The sequence below is a fragment of the Chelonoidis abingdonii genome, chromosome 4, assembly GCF_003597395.2.
Source record: "Chelonoidis abingdonii isolate Lonesome George chromosome 4, CheloAbing_2.0, whole genome shotgun sequence".
NCBI lineage: Eukaryota > Metazoa > Chordata > Testudines > Testudinidae > Chelonoidis > Chelonoidis abingdonii.
The window spans coordinates 52,429,884-52,454,750 of NC_133772.1; the positions used below are offsets into that span (position 1 = coordinate 52,429,884).

Genomic DNA, 24,867 nt, shown 5'->3' on the forward strand with positions numbered 1-24,867 from the left:
GCAGGAAAGGGAGCAGAAGCAAAAAATCTACAGCTTAGCAAAGAAATAGCATGGAGTTCTCTTCCACAGAGACTGCTTGCTGCCTTGCTCCCAGCTGGAAATGTTTTTCAAAGGGGGGAACAAGACTCCAAAAAAAAATGGGGGGGAAGACACCCTAAGGCACCTTCCTGTCTCTCTGCCCCATATATTCATCACACCAGAAGGGACAAAGGAAGCAGCCATTGAACCAGGGATCGGATTCTGACTTAAGAAGTTTGGTCAATGAGACTGCTGAAAGCATGGAGTGAGAAAATTTTGCTTTGAATTTAATGTAGTTTGTTAAGGTATCAAGTATCGGAGGGGCAGCCGTGTTAGTCTGGATCTGTAAAAGCAGCAGAGAATCCTGTGGCACCTTATAGACTAACAGACGTTTAGGAGCGTTATAGACTAACAGACGCTCCAAAACAACTGTAAGTCTATAAGGTGCCACAGGATTCTCTGCTGCTTTTGTTAAGGTAGGCACCAGTTGCATTTTATCTTTATTTTTCTTGTAACCATTTCTGACTTTTATGCCTCATTATGTGTACTCACTTAAAATCTCTCTTTTCATTGTTAATAAACTTATTTTATAGTTTTATCTAATTCAGTGTGTTTGAACTGAAATGCCTGGGAAATTCAATTTGGGGTGGCAAGTTAAGTGCATATTATGTCTATTAAAGTAACAACACACTTTATATAGTTTGTATTGTCCAGGAAAGGGCTGGACAGTACAGGACATGCATTTCTGGGGGGAAATCTAGGACTGCGGGTATGTGGGGGTCACCTTGCAGTATCACTAAGGCTGGTAAGAGCCAAGGTATGGCTGGCTGCAGCATACACACAGCCATAGCTGGGAGTGACTTGCATGCTTGAGGCTGTTTGTGAGCAGTCCAGACTGAAGGCTAAAGCAGTGAAGTATTGCAAAGGGTACCCCAGGTTAGCAGGCAAGGTGACACATCAACTCATTACCCTGGATATGTCATGCATCTCATAGCAGATATCTCACCAGCCCTTTGCACGTATTTATTATGAGCTCTTTTGATCTATGGTCCATTTTTGTACTCATACCTCCTCAGTATCCTGTAATTTAACACTTATTTTTCACTTTTTGATACAAAGGAAACCGGGTGGCTTTTTTTGTTTTGTTTTTATTTTTCCCTGGCTGTGTGGACTCATGAGCAGCTGAAGATATGTATTCAACAGCATCTCTTTCAGCAACAGAGATAGGAAAAGCAAAAAAGTCGCAATAGTAGTGTCTTTTAAGAGGGACTTTGCTAAGATATTTTTCCCTGGAAGACATCAAGCAAGCAGAATTCAGGTTCAACATGAATTCAGAGAAAGAATATGTGGTCATTCAAATGTCTCAGCTGTTTCTTGTACAATAGATACTATAGCTGGATCAATGAGAAAGCAATATACTTTAGCAGAAGATTCAGGCCTCAATCCTGCAATTACATTGATTTCAATGAGGCGTCATGATTTAACATGTTTATTCAATATACTATAGATTAAACACTTGGCTCAGAATCTTTGAAATTTTCAATCTGGAGTTTCAGACCTTGAAATTAGGGCTGTCAAGCAATTAAAAAAATTAATCGCAATTAAACGTGCCGTTAAACAATAATAGAATACCATTTATTTAAATATTTTTGGATGTTTTCTACATTTTTTAATATTGATTTTAATTACAACACAATACAAAGTGTACAGTGCTAACTTTATATTTTTAATTACAAATATTTGCACTGTAAAAAAAATCACCTAATTCAAGTACCATAGTTCAATCTGTTCATCATGAAAGTTGAACTTACAAATGTCGAAAAAACCTGCATTAAAAAATAAAACATAAAGCTTTAGAGCCTACAAGTCTACTCAGTCCTACTTCAGCCAATTGCTCAGACAAACAAGTTTGGTTACAATTTGCAGGAGATGATGCTGCCTGCTTCTTGCTTATGATTTTACCTGAAAGTGAGAACAGGCGTTCGCATGGCACTATTGTAGCTGGTATCACGAGATATTTACAGGCCAGATGTACTAAAGCAGGGCTTGGCAACCATTCAGAAGTGATGTGCCTAGTCTTCATTTACTCACTCCAATTTAAGGTTTTGCACGTCAGTAATACATTTTAATGTTTTTAGAAGGTCTCTTTCTATAGGTCTATAATATATAATGAAACTATTTTTGTATGTAAATTAAATAAGGTTTTTAAAATTTTTAAGAAACTTCATTTAAAATTAAATTACAATGCAGAGCCCCTGGACCGGTGGCCAGGACCCGGGCAGTGTGAATGCCACTGAAAATCAGCTCACAGTAATGACAGATATATGTTTTTATTGCTTTTGGGGTAATATAAAGCTGCCCAGGTAGGGCAGCTGGAGTTTTCTTTAGTAAAGGAAAATCTTTGGGTGGGGTAAAGCTGGCATGGCAACCTCTATGTCACTTGCTACTGGCCCCCTTCAGGTAGGAGATGGCAGAATGGTCCCTAGTGAAATACTTCTGCTGGTGTCATTACAGCAGCTGTTTAGTCTGATTTTAGTTACACTGGGGCCAAAGCAGACCCCCACTAAGCTTAGGACTGAGGAAGAGGAAAGGCAGTTTACACCTAGTTTTCACTCCATCATATCTTGCCCTGCGCATAGCTTGACTGGACTCAAGGATCCATTTATCAACGGCCCTAGTTGTCTTAGGCCCTGTCTATACAGGCAAGTTTCTGCGCAGTAGAGCAGCTTTCTGTGCTGTAACTCCTGAGGTGTACACACTGTCAAGCCACTTAGTGCACAGAAACTGTGTAGTTGTAGCGCTTTAAAAAGGACCACCCTGACAAGAGGTGTACAGTTTTCTGCACTGGGGCTACAGCACTGCAGTGCCAGTGTATATACAGTGGTCAATTATAGCACTGCAACTGGCCTCTGGGAGGTGTCCCACAATGCCTGTTCTTGCCTCTCTGGTCATCGGTTTGAACTCTACTGCCCTGACGTCAGGTGATCAGCAGTCATCCCTACTCCGAACATTCCTTTGGAATTTTGAAAGTCCCCTTCCAGTTTGCTTGGTGATTCTTGCAGTGGTCTCAGCACATCCTTCCAGGTGCCCATGCCTGCTCCATGCACCAGGCGATCCCCCACTTGCAGCAATGCTGAGCTGCTGGACCTCATCAGGATTTGGGGAGAGGAGGCTGTCCAGTCCCAGCTGCACTCCAGCCATAGGAATTATGATATCCATGGACAGATTTCACGATGCATGACAGAAAGGGGCCATGACCAGGACACACTGCAGTGCAGAGTCAAAGTGAAGGAGCTGCAGAACGCCTACCACAAGGTGCGGGAGGCAAACTGCCACTCTGGTGCTGTGCCCACAAGCTGGCGCTTCTACAAAAAGCTGGACACGATACTCGGCGGTGACCCCACCTCCACTGCGAAGACCACTGTGGATACTTCGACTCATGTGCCAGTTGAGAGTGGACTGAACCAGGAGGAGGAAATCTTGGACGAGGATGTGGAGGAGGAGAGGGACCCAGGGAGAGGATGACTTGGAGGTCAGATATGCATGCAGCCAGGAGCTCTTTTCTACCATGGAGGAGGTTAGCCACTCACCGCTGTCGGATGTTGGCGAAACGCAAACAGGAGAGGAGGCTCCTGGTAAGTGGATTTGATTTTGGGAATCACTGAAGCGAGTTGTTGGGGGCAGGAGGATTGTAGAAAGCAGGCTTGTCTCCCACCACATGCCTAATGTGAGCGGCAGAACAGGCTATTGATTGACTCCCTCACTTCAAGGGAATTTCCTGCAGAGATACTGGGCAGATACTTTCGTGGAGATACTGGGCAATCCACTGCGGCAAGTTCTTTGGAAGAGCTGTTTTGCCCCATTAAGGAGGACTTTCTGCGTGATATTATGATGTACTCCACCACCGAGAATCAGGAATTGAAGGAGTGGTGGGATAACGAGAAGAGGAACTGAAAGGAGAATGTGGCACGCCAGGATAAAGCCACAGAATGGCTCTTAAAGGTTATGGACTGCCAAGCAGACATGCTTCAGGTGATACTAGCTCTTCAAACCGAGCAGCTCCACGCCCACCCTCCCCTGCAGCCGCTGTCGCAAAACTCTTTCCCATGCTCCCCCCAGATACCACCAACCCATTCTTATCAACCTCCTGGCTCCAGTCTATACCTGCGGCATTCCACTCCTCCCCACTTACAGTCCAGCACTGCGGACTCCCACTACCCACTGCACTCAACACCCATCCCTCTGCAGTTTGGCCCTGCTGAAGTACAGTACCAGCTGCATTATACTCCAAAGGATATGAAGGTTGGATACAATCCCTGAACATACACAAGTCGTTGGCAGTCCCGGGACCCCTTCTCCTCCTGAGACCTTCCCTTCCCACATCCCCCTCACTGCTGATTTTTTTTTGTTTGACTCTCTCCTCCAGCTGTTGTTTTTTAATAAAAGAATTGTGTTGGTTTGAAAGTGATGTTTATTCTATTAACTGAAAGCAAAAAGAGCCCTGCAAAGCAACATACAATTATGTTAAACCCACATATTGCATTGTCTACACCAATTACCTCCTAGTATTACAGGCACTGCACTCCCAAGTATACCAACAAATATTAGTGGCTTTCAGCTTCAAAATGCTGTCTCAAGGCATCCCTGATCCTTATGGCAACACATTGTGCCCCTCAGCCCTGGTCCCTGGCTGTTCAAACTCAGCCTCCAGGCACTGAGACTCTTTGGTCCAGCCCTGAGTGAAGCTTTCACCCTTCCCTTCACAGATATTATGGAGCGTACAGCACGTGGCTATAAGCATAGGAATATTGTCGTCGGCCACGCCCTGCTTCCCACAGAGGCAGCACAGCAGGCTTTTAAATGGCCAAAAGCACACTCAACAGTCATTCTGCACTTGCTCAGCCTGTTGTTGAACCACTCCTTGCTGCTATCAAGCTGCCCCATGTGTGTCTTCATAAGCCATGGCATTAAGGGGTAGGCGGAAGTCTCTCAGGATCACAATGGGCATTTCAACTTTCCCTACAGTGATGATCTGGTCTGGAAAGAAAGTCCCTGTGTGCAGCTTCCTTAACAGGCCACTGTTCCAAAAGATGTATGTGTCATGCACTTTTCCAGACCAGCCTGCGTTAATGTCTGTGAAACACCCATGGTAATCCACAAGCGCCTGGAGAACCATTGAGAAATAATCCTTAGTGTACTCAGCAGTTAGGTGGTCTGGTGCCAGAATTGGAATATGTATGCCATCTATCGCCCCTCCGCAGTTAGAAAAGCCCACTTGTGCAAAGCCATTTACAATGTCACGCACGGTGCCCAGAGTCATGGTCTTTCAGAGCAGGATGAAATTAATGGCCCAGCACACTTCCATCAATATAAGTCCAACAGTAGACTTTTCCACTCCAAACTGGTTAGCGACCTATTGGTGGTAGTCTGGAGTAGCCAGCTTCCACAGTGCAATCACCACACACTTCTCCAATGGCAGGCCAGCTCTCATTTGTGCGTCCTTGGGTAACCTCATCACACAGTCCCATGAATGTGGCTTTCCTCATTCCTCACTGCTCATCATCCAAGACCTGCATCACGATGTGATCCCACCAGTCAGTGCTTGTTTCCCAAGCCCAAAAGTGGAATTCCACTGTGGTCAGCACCTCCATGAATGCCACAAGCAATATCATGTTGTAGCTACTATGTGTGGCGAGATCGATGTCACACTCCTCTTGCCTTTGTAGTTTAAGGAATAACTCCACTTCCACTTGTGACGTGTTGGTCAGAGCGAGCAGTGTACTCGGGATCCATTCCTGCAGCCTGAAGAGGCAAGTCGTGCACTACACAAACCATTGAAAGATGGTGTCAAATGCGGATGGAAGCACAGGGATTGCTGGGATGCGAAGCAATGCATTACAGGGCATTGGTACAGGACTCTGGAGGACCCATGACCCCCTCTGCCTTCCCACAACTCTTAGTGGCAGAAGAGAAAAAGGTGCTCTGTGGGATAGCTGCCCAGAGTGCACTGCTCTGAATACTGTTGCAAGTGTGAACACACTATTGTGAACACAGGCAGCTGACAGTGTGAACACACAACACTGTTTCCCTTCATCTCTCTCTGAGTGGCGCTGTAACTCCTGGCGCAGTAACTCTGCCAGTGTAAACATGCCCTTAGTAACAATACTGTAAAGCAAACCCAACATACTACCAATTTACTATCAGAACAGATGAACAGTTAATCAGCAATAGCTAAGCAAGAAATAAAAAGACATAGAATGAGGAGATCCACTTATGTTACAACATACACAGATGTGAACTTATCAGTCCAATTTGTAAAGAAAACAAATTGCAAAGAAATTATGAAAGAATTCAACAAATTTAATTGGCTAGAGAGTAAAATAAATAACAAAGAAAAATGCATAAACTAACCATAACTTTCAAAATCTAAAATTTAACAAACAGAAGATGTGAAGTGCCTTGTTCTGAAATAAACTCCATAAGACAGCCAAGAACTAGTAACGGGAATTAAATCAATTTGTCCTGTAAAATATAACAAAAGGCCCACTCCTGCCATCTTTTGAATGCAAAACTTCCACTGACTTCAGTGAAAATATGTGAAATGGCTGTGAACCTTTTACAACTTTACAGTGCTTCACAAATATTAACAAAGTAAACCTCACAACTCACCCAGTACTAAGTAAGTATAGTTTCCCCATATTACAGTTGGTGAAAACACTCAAAGGGATAAGTGACCATTCCTCAGGGATTCAGAGTGAGTAAACTGAAAAGCCAGGTTTAAAATTGAGACGTTCCTGCCTCTCAAACCTCTGCCTAGTCCATTAGAGCATACTGCTTTGTTAAGAGTGCCTTATTCTTGAAGTTCATTTTTTAAATATTTTTAGACAGTTTCTTATTGTAGGTGTATATATAGAGATAAAAAAACTCCATACTTCTGTGATTTGCCTATCTAACATACTTATCTGTCTCTTCTACCATAATATCTGAGCACCTCACAATTTTTAATGTATTTATCCTCACAACACCCCTGTGTGGCAGGGAAATACTATTATCCCCATTTTACAGATGGGGAACTGAGGCACAAAGGACCAGAGTTATCAAGGTATGTAGCTGTTGTTCTGCTCAATATTATAGAGCTTAGATGATTTAGAAGCCTAAAGGTACCTCTACACGGCTCTTCAGTTTGGACTACGCAAGTGTGACTTGCAGCATGTACTAGAGAGCTGCACTGTAACTCCCATATGGATGTTGCGGGCATGAACTAAAAGGTAAGTGGTTCACATTAACATACTGCTCTACACTAAGTTAATGTGAACCATGTACCTTTCTGTGCCTGCACCATCTGCATGGGGGAGTTACAGTGCACATGGCAATTCTCACCCCTGTAGTCTGAACTGTGCAGCCATGCGGACAAATCCTATGTCCCATTTTCAAAAGTGAAAAGTCAATGGGTCTTGAGCTCCGAAGTCAACTGGGCATTACAATGTTGAGCAGAGCAACGCCTAAGTATCTTTAAAAATCTGGGCCAAAGAAACTGAAGTTTCGTCTGTGGAAGAGTAGAAAATTAAACCTGGGTCTCCCACATCTCGTGCTAATGTCCTAATCACGGGATCATCTGCCCTCCGACTCACATCACATCATGATCACATCTAATAGCATAAGAAACGCTAGGAAAAATAGTTCAAGCTACTGAACATGACCACATTGCTCTGCTTGAGTGAGAGATTTTCATACTCTCTACAACAATGGTTCTCAAACTTCTGTATTGGTGACCCCTTTCACAAACCAAGCCTCTGAGTGTGACCCCCCTAATAAATTAAAATACTTTTTAATATATTTAACACAATTATAAAATGCTAGAAAAAGCGGGGGTTGGGGTGGAGGCTGACAGCTTGCGACCCCCCAGGTAATAACCTGGCAACCCCCTGAGGGGTCCTGACCCCCAGTTTAAGAACCTCTGCTCTACAATCAATTATTTTCCACAATGAAAGTCCATGATACCGAAACTAATATTTTGCCCTCCCCCCCCACTCATTTCTTCTTTCACTTATTTTCTCAAGCAGTAGTACTGGAATAGTTAGTGGGCCCAGTAAACTTCCACAATCTTTCTTCAATATCTCTTTTACCTCTTAAAAACATCTTTAAATACTTCCTAGAATTGCAGCTGTCCAGCAGTACTTCTAAGAGTCCCTGCTTACAGAACTGCTAATCAAGCTGAGCAACAGAGAAGTGAGCCAATGAAAAAGGTTGGAAGGACAAGCATTTCAAAGACATAACAACTTTCCAAAATAACGACATCTGGCATACACTGCTTCCAACCTAAAATATGAAGAGTGCAGTTTCACTTATGTTTACTGTGCCCAATATTCTGAATCATATGGGCACAGTAGCTCTCACTCTCTTGGAAATAATAAAATCTTTCTAGCTATTGGACAGTATTCCCTGGATGCTTAGATTGTAAGAGTTGTTTGACAATTTTTAAGCTTTATGGTTGCAGAAGACAAATTTGATGGCACCAAAGAAAAATATTTGCATGAAGAAAATTGATTTAATTCTTATGTGCCTAATCTGGACAAAAATAAATTATTATACAATCAACCCATTTCTACCTAACTCATTTGGTTGAATATTTAATAAAATGCCATTGCAAGGATGCTAAAATAATCTAACTCCGACAAAAAGCATTCTAATACAGAACAATCTTTCCTTATATGTGTTTTCCACATATAATTTTCCAGCCCCTGAAGGCTATGAACTTCATATTGGTTCCCATTTAAACTACCTGTCTTTTCTTTGTAAAAACTATTAATAAATCCTAAAAATGAAAACTAAGGACTTAATTCTTCAAATACTTATACCAGGCATAGTGCTTCCCACTGTGAGTAGACCCAAATAACTCAACAGGATTACTCAAAGTTTTAATTATATAGTTTTCAGCTCCTCCAACTTCAAAAAGAGCTAGACATAGTGCCTATACTATATATCGGAAGCAGAAAAAAAAAGCATCTCCTGAAAAACGGGATAAAGCATCATTTTAGGATTGCATATTTATTTTAAGTCAATAATTTATGCACTCAGGTTTGTTTGAGATATATTCCCCACAATCAAAACTGCTAATTATTCTAAGTTATGATTAATCAAGGTATTGTACAGGTATATAATTTGGAGTACACATGCTTTTCAGATTCAATTATCTTTACAACTACTGTCAATCTTTACTTTCAAGGCAGAGAAAAATATTTCTTATGGAAAACTAAAGGGCTAGTTAAAGAAAAAACAGAAGAGAAAATAAAGAATGCTACCTATGGAATTTTACATGACTGTAAATGCTAGCCAAGCAACCATAGTAGCAGAAAATAAACATAATTGAAACAGTTTGTAGATGACGCTTGTACATGTTGTAGATTACAACAGTCCATATGGAGATATCATCTAAACTAATATACAAAATGTAATAAACACTGCAGAATACTATAAACAAAGTTTATAAGTAAACTAAGTAAAACGGATCATAATACCTATGATAGCAAAGCACTGAAGTATTAACCATTATTGTAATACTTTTGCTACTGATATACTTGACAGTACTTTAAAATCTCTTAGGAGAAACACCCTTACTCAGGGAATGGGAAGAATGTTCTTAAGGAGTGTGGAAGAAAAGTATTCTTAAAGTCCATTCCCAGAAGACCACATGATGATACTGGTAGATAGAGACAAGTATTTTGAGGATTTAGCTCTGATATGTCCCTCATTAAAAGATATCTGTCCTCCTGTCAATGTGTCCCACAATGCCCAGGCCCTTTTGGATTGCCCGCTATGAGTGGTGATTATATCTTTCATTTCTCTTTTAGCAGATTATGCCATTACTTCTCAGATGCAGATACAGACACAGTAGCACATACTTCTGGCACTTCAAGACTGACCTACTGCACATTGCTCTATCATGACTTGACCCTGAAGGTAACCTAAAAACTATAACTGGATTCATCATGCAATTTCCTGCCTGTTAAGTAAGGCAGATAAGCATGACCAGTCCTCTATTCCATACATCATCTGTCTATCCAATAAGGGGCCATTTCAAAATCCTTGACTCCTTTACTTCAAGCTCTAAATAGGCTAAGGCAAATCCTTCAGAGAGAGAGAGAGAGAGTTTTTTGCTTCACACTCTGCCACTGACAATGTTCTGATTGAGAGGCTGAGACAGACAGAGCCCAAAGACCCAGATAAGCACAAGTCTTGCCACTTTGAGAGAATGTTGTAAAATTTCTCGTTTTAGCAAAACTGAGTTGCAAAATGGCTTCAAGCTAGATACTCTAGTAAACAAACCCCTGGCTCTGATTCTTTAAAAACATAACTGGCTTTAATCTATGGCAGGGGTTCTGAAACTAAACATCATTGCACAGCGACCCCCTTCTGACAACAAAAATTACTACATCACCCAGGAGGGGGGACTGAAGCCTGAGCCCGTCTGATTCCCACAACCCCAGGTGGGGAGCCAAAGTCAAAGCCTGAGCCCCACTGCCCTGAACAGGGTAGGGGTCAAAGCCTAAGCCCAAGGGCTTCAGCCCCAGCCAAGGGGCCTGTACCCTGAGCCCAGTCCCTCAGGCTTTGGCTTCAGCTGCAAGCCCCAGTTTGAGAACTGCTGATCTATGGAGAAGGGCACAGGGAACTGATATATTCTGCAAATATTATTGTGATGGACACTTTAAAAATTTGCCAAGTAATACTGGTGATAAAACATATAGGATTATTAACAGGATACTATACAGCTGTTAGCTACAGCAACTCTTTAATGCCCTATATAGAAGTTTTGGGAGTGCAACATATGCAGTATGTGACCTAAATTCTTATGCAGTTAGAAATAAGAGGGAAGGAGTTATTTAGTAAAAGTGTGTTTTTCTGATGCACTTAAATTATCTAGTGGGAAAGAATTTGGGAAGTGCTGGTGAGATTGAATATCACTTGTTGGAAACTAATGAAGAATCCTTCTGATTTCATTATACGTGTGGCATTTTTCACAGTTGAAGATCCTCTCATTTACCCTCATTAATGGAATTTCTTATTCAAAAAAGATCACTGGACACCTCTGTTAGAAACAAAATATAACCACTAAGAAGGAATTCTCAGGATCACTCCAATGATGCTGCGATGCACTGTACCTCAATGTAGCACCTTGTAATCCCCATATTCATCATTCATATGTGGTTGAGATATTTCAGACAAAGCATGTTTGTAACATATCATATGAAAGGCCATGATCTGCCGAAACTCATTGTCCTGTTAAAATATGTATATCATTATTGAGTATGGAGTTATGAGATTTTGCTATATCGTTGTTGTTGAAATGTTGAGAGCTTGGGAAACACTCACTGGTAGGTCTCCAGTGACAATAAAGGTGGTGTGGGTGTGTTAAGTGACCATGAGCCATTGATCATCAGGGGAATTGTAAATAAGAGATTTAAAATTCTATAAGAGACAGTTGAGCACCACACAATGGGGACTGCTCGATACTGTGACTCAGAATGGCTCAGCAGGACATACCTGGGCCATTATCTTTCCTGGGACATGAACTGAGAGTATAAAATAAGGAACAGTAGCATCATGAGTCCTCCCCTCTCCTCCTTCACCTACGCTGAAGGCAACAAGAACGCTGGAAAGACAAAGAGTTTGAACTGAGAAGACTGGTCCCAGGCTGAAAAGGAAATTCAGCCTGTGTATTAAGAACTGTAACCTGCCTGCAATATCGAGCGGTGTGAGAAAAGCTGTTTGATTCAATTCTTGCTTAGTTTGAACGTTCAGGATTTAAAATGCAGGTTTACTTTTTATTTTCTTAGGTAACTATCTCTGACCTTTATGCCTACCACTAATAAACACTTAAAATCTATCTTTCTGTAGTTAATAAACTTGTTTTAATGTTTTATCCTTACCAGTGAGTTTGTCTAAATAGCTTAGGGAATCTGCTCTGATTACAAAGGTTAGTAATCATGTTGACTATCCTTTGACGAAGTGACGCCATTTGGAACTACCATATATACTCGTTCATAAGCTGTATATTTTTGGTAGAACAGTGATGCATCAAAAAGAGCGGGGGTCGGTTTATTAATGGGCCTACACCAAAATTTGATGATTTTAAACTCTATGGAATCATTGAATTGAGTATCTAATACATTGTCGTTTTGTTTTACCTAGAATGTCTGCAGGCATGGAGCCCCTCAGGAACCTGTGGCTGTGGTTTGCCATTTCGCCATTCCCAGCCAATGGGAGCTGTGGGAAGTGACGCGCCACTTCCCGCAACTCGCATTGGGTGGGAACGGTGAACTGCTGCCAGAAGGCACTGAGGGGCTCCAGGCCTGCAGATGCTCCAAGTAAACAAAACGTCCTAATCCATCAGCGGCTTACCCTGACGGGCCGGGAGCCAAAGTTTTCCAACCCCTGAAATATAAGGTTGGCTTATGAAAGAGTCATACAGTTTTTGCTATTTTTACCTATCCATTTTGGGGGGGTCTCTTATAAACAAATGAGCTAATGAACAAGTATATAGAGTAATTAATGAGCTTGCATTGTTCAAGAGATGATTCTGAGCACTGGTGTTTCCCTGTGTATGATTCATGAGTGGCTTAGAGAGCATTCATGTAACTAAGCTGGGTATGTCCCTGAATGATGCTGACTGAGTGACCACAGCACCTTGAGAGGTTTGCTTCTTGTCACTAGCAAAGCATCATGGAGGAGTGTTAAGGGGCACAGCGATCCCACAGTTCAATGTTGTACCACAGGAATCCCATCATAGATGCATCTATAAATGCTTTGGTGAGAAATCACTTTATACATCATGATTTTATAGGTCCTTTGTATAAAGGAGTGTAACATGTCCTCTTAAAAAGTTATCCTTTCCACCCATTAGCTGATAAAGGAAATCAGCTAAATGCCACTATATATATTAAAGAAAAAAATGTTCCAAAACCCAAGGTGTGTGGACAAAGAGGGAGACACTTAAATTATGAATTACCATTATTTATTATTTGTGTTAGCTTAGCACTTTCGAGTCCTAGTCATGGACCAGATGCTACTTTGCTAAGTGTTGTACAAACACAGAGCAAAAAGATTGTCCCTGCCCCAAGATGTCTTCAGCTTGAAAAAATAATAGTGACTGTTTTCCACATGTGGAGCAACAAATGTTATCGATTACATTTCTGACTAACTGTATAAATGTATGGGAAAGAATCAGAAAATCTTGCCAATTGGCCAAGCTTGCTACTAAGAAATGGATGGCTCCACTTTATGTTTTAAAAAAGTATGGAGACACTCAGAGATCTTCTTATTCAATATTTCTTCTCCCTCTGCCTATTCTAAGTTAAGTGTGCTCTACCTCTTGTTTTGAGAATTTGAGGAGAGGGCATTTACAACAACACTGTTCCTCTAGTCACTTCTGATTATTAAGCCCTGCTCCAAGGACTCAAAAAGGCCATGCATCTTAATCCTCCCCTTGCTGATAGAGTATCATAGCTCCAAACTAAGATGGCCTGTAAATACTGTCAAACTTCTGTCACCATGTTATTCTTAGATAAGAAAAGTTCACGAAACCTTTACAGTATTTTAGCAATTAGTTCAGAAGACTTCAAAAAAAATTTACATTCAAAGGCTGCACCTGAACGCCTAGTATTTAACATCTACAGACTACATAGGATGAGTGAAAAAGTAATGATACTTAAAAGAAAAAAATGAGTATTGGGTGACTCCAATCAGAAAAGGTTTAAGAATGCTATTAAAATGTGCAAGGTAGCTTCAAATGCTATTGCTCAAGAAGGACAGACAAATTAAAATAAGTCCTAGCACAAAACAGTGTGTGAGTAAAATAATTTCACTATTTACATAGTATGCCTTTAAAAAAAAAAAAGCTAATTTAGTCAGTGCCACTTGGAGTACTAACAATTTGTTTTGGTCAGTTCTGGACAGTTTTACTAGTTTTGTTTTTATTTCTGCAACAGCACATAAATAACTGGGCCAGGAATATTTCTGAAGGGCCAAACTCACGTCCCCAGCACAAAAGCTGGGTAAATGAATGTTACAAGGGGGATATACAGGGAAATGTGGGAAGAAAAGGAATCCTTCATAACTCAGAGATAGGGCATGAATCAGTTTTGTAGCCAGTTTGTGGCTGCTTCTGAAGTCTCTGAGTCACAGCACACTATGTTCCTCCTACAGAGACCACTGGCCCAGATCATTTGCATGGTTTGTCAGTGCACTGGCTACAGCTTTTCCCTTTCCTCAGCCAGGAACTTGAGGTATGGATTCTCCTAGGCAATATTCTACATTCTGTCTCCCTCATGATGCAGAACTGTGGGGGATTTGCTCTTGAGAACATATTTGAATTAGACTAAGACAGAGGTGGGCAAACTACAGCCCAGGGGCTGCATCCAGCCCTCTAGATTTTTAATGTGGTCCTTGAGCTCCCGCCAGGCTCCACGTCCTTGACTGCCCCTACCCATGTCCGGCTACTATGGGTAGGGGCAGTCAGGGGGCTCTGAATGCTGCCCTTGCCCCAAGCGCCACCCCCACAGTGGAAATGCGGCCAATAGGAGCTGCAAGGCGGCACCTGCAGACAGGGCAGCACACAGAGCTGCCTGGCCACGCCTCTGCGTAAAAGCCAGAGTGGGGACGTGCTGCTGCTTCTGGGAGCTGCTTGAGGTAAGCGCCACTTGGAGCCTGTACACTAGAACCCCTCCCACACCCCAACCCCCTGCCCCAGCCCTGATCCCCCTCCCGCCCTCCGAATCCCTCAGTCCCAGCCTAGGGCACCCACCTGCACCCCAAACCCCTCATCCCCAGCTCCACCCTAGAGCCCACATCCCCAGCTGGAGCCCTCACCTCCTCCCACACCCCAACCTCCTATTTCATTAGCATTCATGTCCCACTATACAATTTCCATACCCAGATGTGGCCCTTGGGCTGAAAAGTTTGCCCACCCCTGGGCTAGGATGTCTACCAATGTGATATATGCCATCATGTGCCAGAAATGTCCCTCTGCCATGTACATTGGCCAAACTGAACAGTCTCTACGTAAAAGAATAAATGGACGCAAATCAGACATCAAGAATTATAACATTCAAAAACAGTCAGAGAACACGTCAATCTCCCTGGCCACTTGATTACAGACCTAAAAATCGCAAAAAAACTTCAAAAACAGACTCCAACGAGAGACTGCTGAATTGGAATTAATTTGCAAAATGGACACCACTAAATTAGGCTTAAATAAAGACTGGGAGTGGATGGGTCATTACACAAAGTAAAACTATTTCCCTATGTTTATCCCTCCCACAGACACACTGTTCCTCATAACTTCTTGTCAACTGCTGCAAATGGACCGTTTTGATTACCACTACAAAAAGTTTTTTCTCTCTCCTGCTGGTAAAAGCTCACCTTAACTGATCACTCTTGTTAGAGTGTATATGGTAACACCCATTGTTTCGTGCTCTTTGTGTATATATATACATCTTCCTACTTTATTTTCCACTGCATGCATCCGATGAAGTGGGCTGTAGCCCACGAAAGCTTATGCTCAAAGAAATTTGTTAGTCTCTAAGGTGCCACAAGTACTCCTGTTCTTTTTGCAGATACAGACTAACACGGCTGCTACGCTGACACCTAAAAACTCCTTATTTATATAAACAATGGGTGTTCTTACCGCTCTTGTGGTAGTTTTAATAAAGTCAGCATTACAGAAAAACAATGCGACAAAGTAGTTATTCACACTAAATCTTATGTAAAATATGAATAAGCACAGTCCTACACATATACCTGTCATTTGAACAGACATCACCTCATAACTGCTTAAACAACCTCAATCTCTTTAAACTTGGAAAAAGTAATATTTCTCAAACACAGCTATTTTCATGTCATTACTTCCATATTCCAAGCAAATGGAACTATTTAGACAGGTTTATGAGCTGATCTTGCTTTTGAGTGACAGAAAAATGGACAGGAGGAGGGCTATGTGTTTTGCCAACCACTTTTCATTGCGTTGGCATAAAAACTGCTTGATAAAGGAAAAAAGCAATCTCATTGTGGTAATTATACTCTATCTTATGCATACTGGAAAAGAATCTTGCCATCTTATGTATAGGAAACAGAACTTCTCAAGGTTAGGAAAAGCAATAATAATTATTTAATTATTTATTGATAAAATCACTATTATCTAGATTTGGTTCATTTTGACCAATTCTGCTTTTCTAAAATAACATTACTGATATTTGGACACACGGCCATGGAACTTTCACTGCTTTAAAAATGTTCAGACTGTTAACTTAGACCCTGAAAAGCACATAGGTCTAAGAAGAAATATAAATATTAATAAATCCCATGTTGACCATAAATAACAAATTCAAGGCTAGGCTTTCACCTTTGGGCCTATTTGGAACATTCAATATCAGCATGAGTCTAAGATGTGGTGAGTTTTTACTACGAAAGATACAGTGCATCATATAGCCATGCACAGCTCATATTCAAATAATCAACGGACACATCTATGGCTATTTAAATTTATTACAAATTGAAGGTAAAAGCCATACTATTTTTAGTGTAACAAATTATATACAACATTACAGAATGGTATCAAATTACAGGGCTGTATTCTTCATTTTCTAAACGATTATGGGGCTGTATTCTAAATTATGAGGCTGTATTCTTCATTTTTTTTCTAATCTGCATGACAATACAGATGCTATAATGATCTTTCTGAATTTCTTCTCATTACAGCATAATGTACACTATACACCACAAAAAGTTAATATTAAAACATGGAGAAACATCTTTAAAACAACTAGCCAGATGTATTAAAATGAGCAAATTTGCTTGCCCCTTTGTTTTAAGAATGGAAACCCGTAAAGAGCTGATATTCAAAGATCTTTCTTTTACATTTTGCAATGTAATCCTTAGAACTTTAATGGTTTAAACGAAAAAAGGTTAGAGATACAAATTACCCACAGCAAACATTATCACACTCTAAAAATGTAAAATATTTTAAACATATTCATATGTTAGGCTGAAACCCTGCAGACTTTTAGATCAGACCTCCAATTTCTGACAAGTACTTGCCAGTATACAGGCAGACCAAATAGTTCAAATGAAGGCCAAAATGATCTACATGGTTTACTTTATTTTAGTTTGGCTGGAATAGGCTGTTCAGACTTTGGCCACAGAATACTTAAAAAAAAAAAAAAAAATCATTAGGATCATCTCAAAAGCAAGTTATAAACAGCTGTAGGGAGTATCTCTGACACTAAAATCTCACTGACAAACATGAATACCAGTCTCCCAATCACTTTTACTGGTTAACTGAAACCAAATTAAAGTTGTCATCTTTACAAGGGAGTCAGAATTTTCTCTCTAGCCAACAAGTAATTTTTTGCTATGTAACATACAATATCATTAATTAGATAAAATAAACTATTACTGTTAAAATTATCTTTGGCACGCGAGACAAGTAAGTCCATTTCTGTATTGATGGTCTACAGTGAAAGGGGACTCTCTAACTGATATTGTACCAATCAGTTGGCACCACTTACTGGATAATGGATGGTCTATGCTTTTGTCTATATTGGTGGCACTTCTCAGAACCATTGGATTTCACCGTGCAAAATGTCAGTAAAGAACTCTCAAGCTAAGGTTCTCAGCCGAAATAGCATAAAATAGACAGATCCTGAGCTTCAACTCAGTTGAAACAATTTTAAAAGGCAATTTCTTTAAGGATGGCAATATGCTTAATGGAATAATTAATATTTTTCAAAAGAAAACAAAAAGTTGAACATCATATTACAGCATGAATGGAAAGGAGATTTAACACTATGGTACTGAATAGATGTACTTGGTTGGCCAGAGCAACGTGGATCTTGGCTTGTTATCTTTTCAACTCTAAAGGTCTCAGAACTCTATGGACAGGTAACACTTGCTAAATCTACTACAGTGCATTTCCCCCGATCAAACGCCATTTTGTTTCCCCACCATCACCATCAATGCTGTTTTAAAATAACCAAGGAGGAATGGGAAAGGACGCCAAAAGAAGCATAAAGTACCTGTAAAGTACAGTTCATCATCCGCACTATGTAATCAAACTGCTGGTGATCCAGTATTGCCCGATTTTGCTGAACATGCAGGCTTAGCTCCTGTGTGAGGCACTGTCGAGCTGCCTTTCCTTTTAGCGCCCTCAGTGCAGCAGGCAGGGTCTGCGGAGAAGAAATCCTAACCTCATTAAAATGATCTCAAATGCCACTTTAATGTCTTTAATTCTTTGTCAAGACACTTCAAATAAGAACAGTAAATTAAAAGTCCAAATGAATCCAGAGCCAGAACATCAAATTATCATAACTGATTTTTCGTTAACCAGGCATTGACTTTCAAGCTCTGATTGTTCTTTTTATATACATCATTAATAAACTGCAGAAATTTTCTCCTAAATCCCGAAGTGGGAAAAATGAATACAGATAAGTAACAAAATGAATATGAAATCAGTCAGAAGATTATTGTGCATGAGAGTGAGGGCTCTCTGTCACTCTGGTAGAGACAGAATATATGATGGGCTAGTTATAGTGAATTATAAAATTTTTCAGCATGAGATTGGGATGGACATATTATTCACAAGCAGTGGAGCCACTAGCATGTTATGCAGATCATCCCAAACAAGTGCCAATAGAATCTTTATACCATGACATGATGTATTCTAAATAAACTACATATTTTATGGAAAAACTGTTTTAAAAATGTTTGGAAAATTTATTACTAATTTTAATGGGATTCTTTCATACCCCTCCACTACTAAAGTCAAGTGATTTAGTACATGAACTCATCTATACAGGTCTCCATAGAGAGCAAATTTATAGCTATATTTTAGAAATCTCCACAAATTTCCTAAAATAACTTTTCCAGACATAATATCTAGAATTCACTTCTAATATATGTCATTTTACACCCTTGATGAGTTCTGACATAATTAAACTAAATTCCTATTTCAGGATCAAATACTGTCTGGCATGAACCACAGATCTGTGAAATCTGAAAGACAACTTCCTCCAAATCTAATGAGTGGCAGGCGAAATAACATTTCTGGATCAACTTTTCCCCCTCCCTTTAAATGTGGCCACAGAAGTTGCTCAGAGGTTTGGAGTGCTGGAAATAGTCTCAAAAGAGGTGAATTTGTGGGCACAATGCAGGTGAGACAAAGACACTTAAGAATTCATTTTATCACATGGATTTCACCACTACATATGTGATATATGTACAAAACTGAAAAAATAGTAGAATTAAAGCTCTAATTTGTTTTCTGAATCAAGCTGACAATCCACTTGGTTTTCTGTCCTGAGCTTTTTGTTGTAAAAAGAATAAATAAATGATATGCTGTTGAATTAATAGTTGAAAAATTCCATGGACAGAGTCCACAAAAGCTGGCCATATCTGAAAGGCAGAAATAATAAAACTATCAAGGATAACAACAATTGTGGCAAGTTACCAGTGGATTTTACTAAAAATGAATCAGTCAAATAGTTAAGCCCTGTCCTGTGTTCTATACATTGTACTAAATTCTGTTATCACTGTTAAAACAGACAAGAATTAACTTAGCTGAAAAGTTCAATAGAGCATCTGTTGGCAAACAATGAGATTAAATGACTATGCCTATATTTTGTTTACATTCCTCACAACTGGAACAATTAGGCTGAAACTCTCAATGATCTTTTTTATAAACCTATGTGGAAAATAATATGTGATGAATAATCTCTGGATGGCTAGCCAAAACCTGAACGATCAGATTGAACATTAAAAACAGGTCTTCAGAGGGAGCAATTGTGCACTGCTATACGGTACTGTATTTAGACCATTTGGTGGTTATACTGCTTACCATTATCATTCATTTAAAAGGACTGAACAGATAATGAACATTAAAAAACACGACAAGAAATGTGACAGGGGTTGTGAGGAGGTCACTCAGTCACTTACCACGTGCTGGTTTAACTTGGAGGCAGTAAATGCTTATTTAGGAGAGTTAACTTTATTATTATTATTATTGTTACCTTTTCAGTCTCCAAATTTTTATTTTCAAATATGAATGAGATGCAGTTTCTAACAACTTCCAGCCTCTGGGCACTGTTGAAAACCGTACTGGCCTTTTCCATTATGGAAACTAACAAAGAAAGAAAAGTACACACAGATGTGAAACAGTTTCTCTGTAAAAGCCACAAACAGTAACTAGATAGTACTTTTAGAAAAATCCTAACATGGCTTCAAGTTTGAATTTTATTTTGCTAAGTTGGTTGTCATTATTAGGCTTATATGAGAAGGAATTTACAAACTGTTAAACTGCTCAGTCTTGCTTTTCTTCAGTTACCTTTATGCAGGACAGCCTACTGCTGGCATGCTCGTGGCCGTGCTCTGAATTTTAAGTGGAGTCTTTATTTGCTTGTTTTGGTTGTCTTTTTCATATGGACAACCAGACTCCAACCTGTAAAACTAAATTAATAGTATTAACATACTAATTGAGTCTGGATTTCAAGTTCACTATCTTAACCAATATGGCGTGCAAAAAGTGAATTCCATGACCCCTGTCATTTATTTTCATCTTATTGCACAGGGATGGAAATCACACTTACATGAGCACAACAGTTTAATTACTTCAACTTGTACTTCTTTTTTTAAAATTTTTGCCCTTCCTGGCTCCTCATCTTAATCTCTCTTCTTTGGTTTGTCCACATGCACAGATTCATGTTTGAGTTGCTACCAGGCCAGTCGATAAAGAACTAGTGGAGAACCTTTCTTCGGCTCTATCTCACAATGCTAACCATACTTTTTTTTTTTTTACACTCACCAAACTCAGTATTACAGAAACACATTAAATTTCTGTTTGTAATTTCACTTTCCTAAAGTTATACTCTCTCTCTGACAACCTCTTTGTTATGCATGTTTTGCATCTTTGTTTTGCCTTGCTGCAAAAGCGTATAACCATATTGGTTATCTCTCCTAAGTTTTAAATCCAACAAACTGCAGTGGCTAATTAAAATAGGCCTTATTTTTTAGCCGGCTGTAGGTTAAACAGCTGAATAGTTTCATAATTGCCTGGTTTTTAAAGAAACAAAACACAAAACATTTATTAAATAAATTGATAGTTCACTATCCATTACTTCTGTTATCATGTACACTGAAACAAGTGTAATGCAGATACTCAAGTCTTGCATGCAACTTGATGAGCCTCATTCTTCTACTAAAATAAAAGAGTTAATTCATCGTTTTCCATGAGGATTCTTACACTCAAAAATGTGCAAATCAATGAACAATGACAAATTTCAGGTAGCCAGATTTTTCTGTTGACAGTCCAATGAACATTGTGTATATTGTGCTAAGAATCATCCTTTTTGATAACCTGATTAAATAATACATGGTTCCTTAAAGTAGAGGAACCTAGAGATGTTTCAAATAATTTACAAAACTGGATCCTCTATAATAAAAATCCTCAGAAGAATCAAGTATTTAAACGATCTTCTGACTGGAAAAGCAAGTTTACAACTCAGTTCTCCTATCTAGAATTTGCTGAATTCTAGAGATTATTTGATAAAAGATTATTCCTTTGCTTCTCTCTCCCCCTCTCCCTTTCCCCCATCAAAAATAGAGAGAACGCCATGGATGTGAGAGCAGAATATGCCTTTCCCCCCTACACACACATAAGAACTCCTATGTGTGCTGACAAAGCCCACATGAGGAAGGGGAATTAATATTAAAAAGGTGTACACTGGAAAATCTACTGTTCAATCAGATAAAGGCAAGTTCCTCATTACTTTGGGAAACTTTCTACCTGCATTTGTTCTGAGAAAGTTTATAATACCTAGCTCTTATAAAAAAAGGCATTGAAATGGCACATTGATCTTACATTAATTCTGAAACCAACCCACTACATAAGTGCTGAATTGGGAACAACAAATTTGATACATTAATGATATGTTTAATTCATTACGATAGGAATTCCCTTCTTGCTTTCCCTCATCTCTCAGTAAAACGCCCCATTAAAATACATTTTAATTAAAGCAGATGTTTTCACTTATGCTAATGTGGATTCATAAACATACAGCAGATAACAATGCAACATACCAACAGGTGGACCAGCAGGAACCACACATTTTTTTTCTACCCGAGTAGCAGATGGTGCACTTTGGTTCTTAGCCAGGCCTTCTTGAATTAGTTCCTGAACCCGACTGTCATTAATTTTGGGGAAAGGAAGGATATGAACTCGTAAATGTGATCCCTCTGTGGGCCGTGGAACTTTCTGGAATGCCATGTGAGGATTTGGATTCTCCTGCAAACAAAAAACATAACATCTTACACTAATATAGTTATTTTATATTAAGACTTCATATAGAAGCAGCACAATATCTTGGAACATAGACAAATAAAGAGTAATCACTGAGTTGTCACTCAATAGGTGAAGTTGGCAGGTGCTCCTTGCTACTGAAAAAGGCCTTAGTCTTTGTAATAGCACCAGAACATTTTAGATTAAAATAATCTTTGCACAAGCCCAAAAAATTCTTCTATATTTTGCAGACATTGAATGTTTGGCTTGTTGAAAAAGCATAAAGCCCAATTTCATGGACAATTTGTGTGCCCCTCATGCTTAAAGAATAAAAACTCTACATACTCAAAATGACACAGTAATGTTATGTTCCAAATTCTCATCAATCCAATCTCCTTAAGTGTAACTTTCTCAACTTCACTTTTATTATTTTGAAGGATTTTATGAACTTGAATTTAATTCCTGGGTAAGCTCACATGATGGTGAAATGACAGAGAAATGTCACAATATGCTCCTCAGCCACACAATTTATAAAATGAGTTTTGTTGGCATTCAAAGCAACTCAGACCTGACCGGTGGCCAGGACTGAGTAGTGTGAGTGCCACTGAAAATCAGCTTGCATGCCACAGGTTGCCTGCCCCGGGTTACACCAAGGGAGGTTATGAAAACCCCATCGCTACTGATTTTTACGAACAGGTTGGACAAACAATTGTCAGGGATGGACTAGGTATACTTGGTCCTGCATAAGCATGTAGGGATGGACTAAATGACCTCTGAAGGTTGCTTCCAGCCCTACATTTCTAGGATTGTATATGCCTCATGCCTTAGCGGTCACTAAGTCAAGGTCCTAGAAAAGACATCACATGTCAACTCCTTTTAAAACAGAGAGGATAAAAAGTACCAAGACCAATGACAGTCCTTCAACCAATAGACTGTGATGAAATTAAAATTATTTTTAAAGCCTAAGCTATAAAATAATCAATTTAATTAGAAAAACATGCTTCAAAACATTAATTATTTCAAAATTGTATTAGAGCTTTTTATGGAACACGGCAACTTATAAGAACTGTAAAACAAACTTTTTATTCTAAAAACCTTTTAAGTTTTCCCCACTCTTGATCTGAAATGCTTTGATCTAAGAATTATTTGTCAAGCAAAACTAGTTTAAAGTATAACAAATTCATCCTCTCCATCTGAAGAAAACAGAAATTGGCCTAATCTTCCAAACATTAATTTGGATACTATGTAAGGTCTTTAAAGCAGTTCAGCTGAAGAATCACTGGGACTCAAGTGATTTTATTTTTATACAAAAGGTATCTAAATCATCCCTCAGTTTGACAAGCGATACTTGCAGGAATGGTGATATGATATCAAGAAAAAATTGGTGAAACTGGGATTTGCAACCCTGGCTCAATGCAAATGTTAATATTTTTGTATTAATAGTTTCTGCCTGGGTAAAAAGCCTTGGGCTAATATAGAGGCATTTAGACTGATCTGGAGCATTATGCATAGCTGCAAAGATTTCTGAATACACTCAGTCCCTGAAAAGAATGTTAAATTATTCAGGAATGCTGGACTCAGAAAAGGTAGTTAAAGACATGATAATTCACATCCATTCATATTTCATTCACCATTCTGTGTTCTTTATTACTTACTTTTTAGTCCAAAAAAACCCATTTGCCCCCCACTGCAAATTGTAGGTAAAAGATCCTTTCTAAGTAAAAAAGAAAAAAAATGTGCAACCTTAACTTCAGAGCGGGGCAAGACATTGATTTATTTGTTCCATTAGAATGATCTCTACATTAGCTGCTATGTAATCAGTATGAGGCTGGCCTCAGTCTCAACACTTATGTGCTGTGCTGCAACGGAATCACGTAATAGGCTTCTATATCTGCCGTGTCTACTCAGGATATCTGGTTGGTTTGCTGTGGCTCTGTAGGCTGTCTTGGGATCTCTCTGTACCACTATCAATGCAGTGCTTCTCTTACATGCAGACGTGTGTGTTCTGCCTCTTAGTAAATGTACCGGAAGCCTGCTTTTTTCAGGAAGACCTCTCCCATGGTTGGTATTAATAGCATTGTATCTCACTTCTACTGGGGGTGGTGTGAATGTCAATCAGATTGATAAGAGATTTACTCTTCAATCAGCTACTTTCTGGGATTTATTGTTAATCATGCCAGTAACATTCTTACATTATTTGTAGTGAGGTTCTGCCTAGGAGCCCAGTCACAGATCAGAGCTCCACTGTACCAGGTGCTGTGCAAACACAAAAAACTCAAAGTCTACATATAAGACAAGAGAGAACTGGTGGATACACCAAACAAACATGGGAGCACAAGGTAGTAACAAGACAATATTGCTGAGAAAGGGAAAAGCAGTCAAAACATACCAGTTGCCTAATTACTAACAAGTTCTTTGCAGACATCGCAGCAGAGGAGAATTTTAAGATGGGATATTTAAGGAGAGCAATGAGGTGACTTTATAAGTGTTTAAGAGGAGCTTCTTCCATTTATGGGGGAACAGAGGAG

The 24,867-nt window shown here is 39.6% G+C and overlaps 1 protein-coding gene across 1 annotated transcript in view; it reads right to left on the bottom strand.

Moving 5' to 3' along the window:
• SBF2 (SET binding factor 2) overlaps positions 1-24,867 on the bottom strand; it is a 636,382-nt gene that overhangs the window by 170,692 nt on the left and 440,823 nt on the right. The window contains exons 14-16 of the mRNA XM_075065844.1: positions 22,141-22,345; positions 20,076-20,185; positions 18,087-18,236 (exon numbers count right to left, since the gene is read on the bottom strand). Of these exons, the coding sequence (XP_074921945.1) occupies positions 18,087-18,236; positions 20,076-20,185; positions 22,141-22,345 (465 nt within the window). The remainder of the gene's footprint in view (positions 1-18,086; positions 18,237-20,075; positions 20,186-22,140; positions 22,346-24,867) is intronic.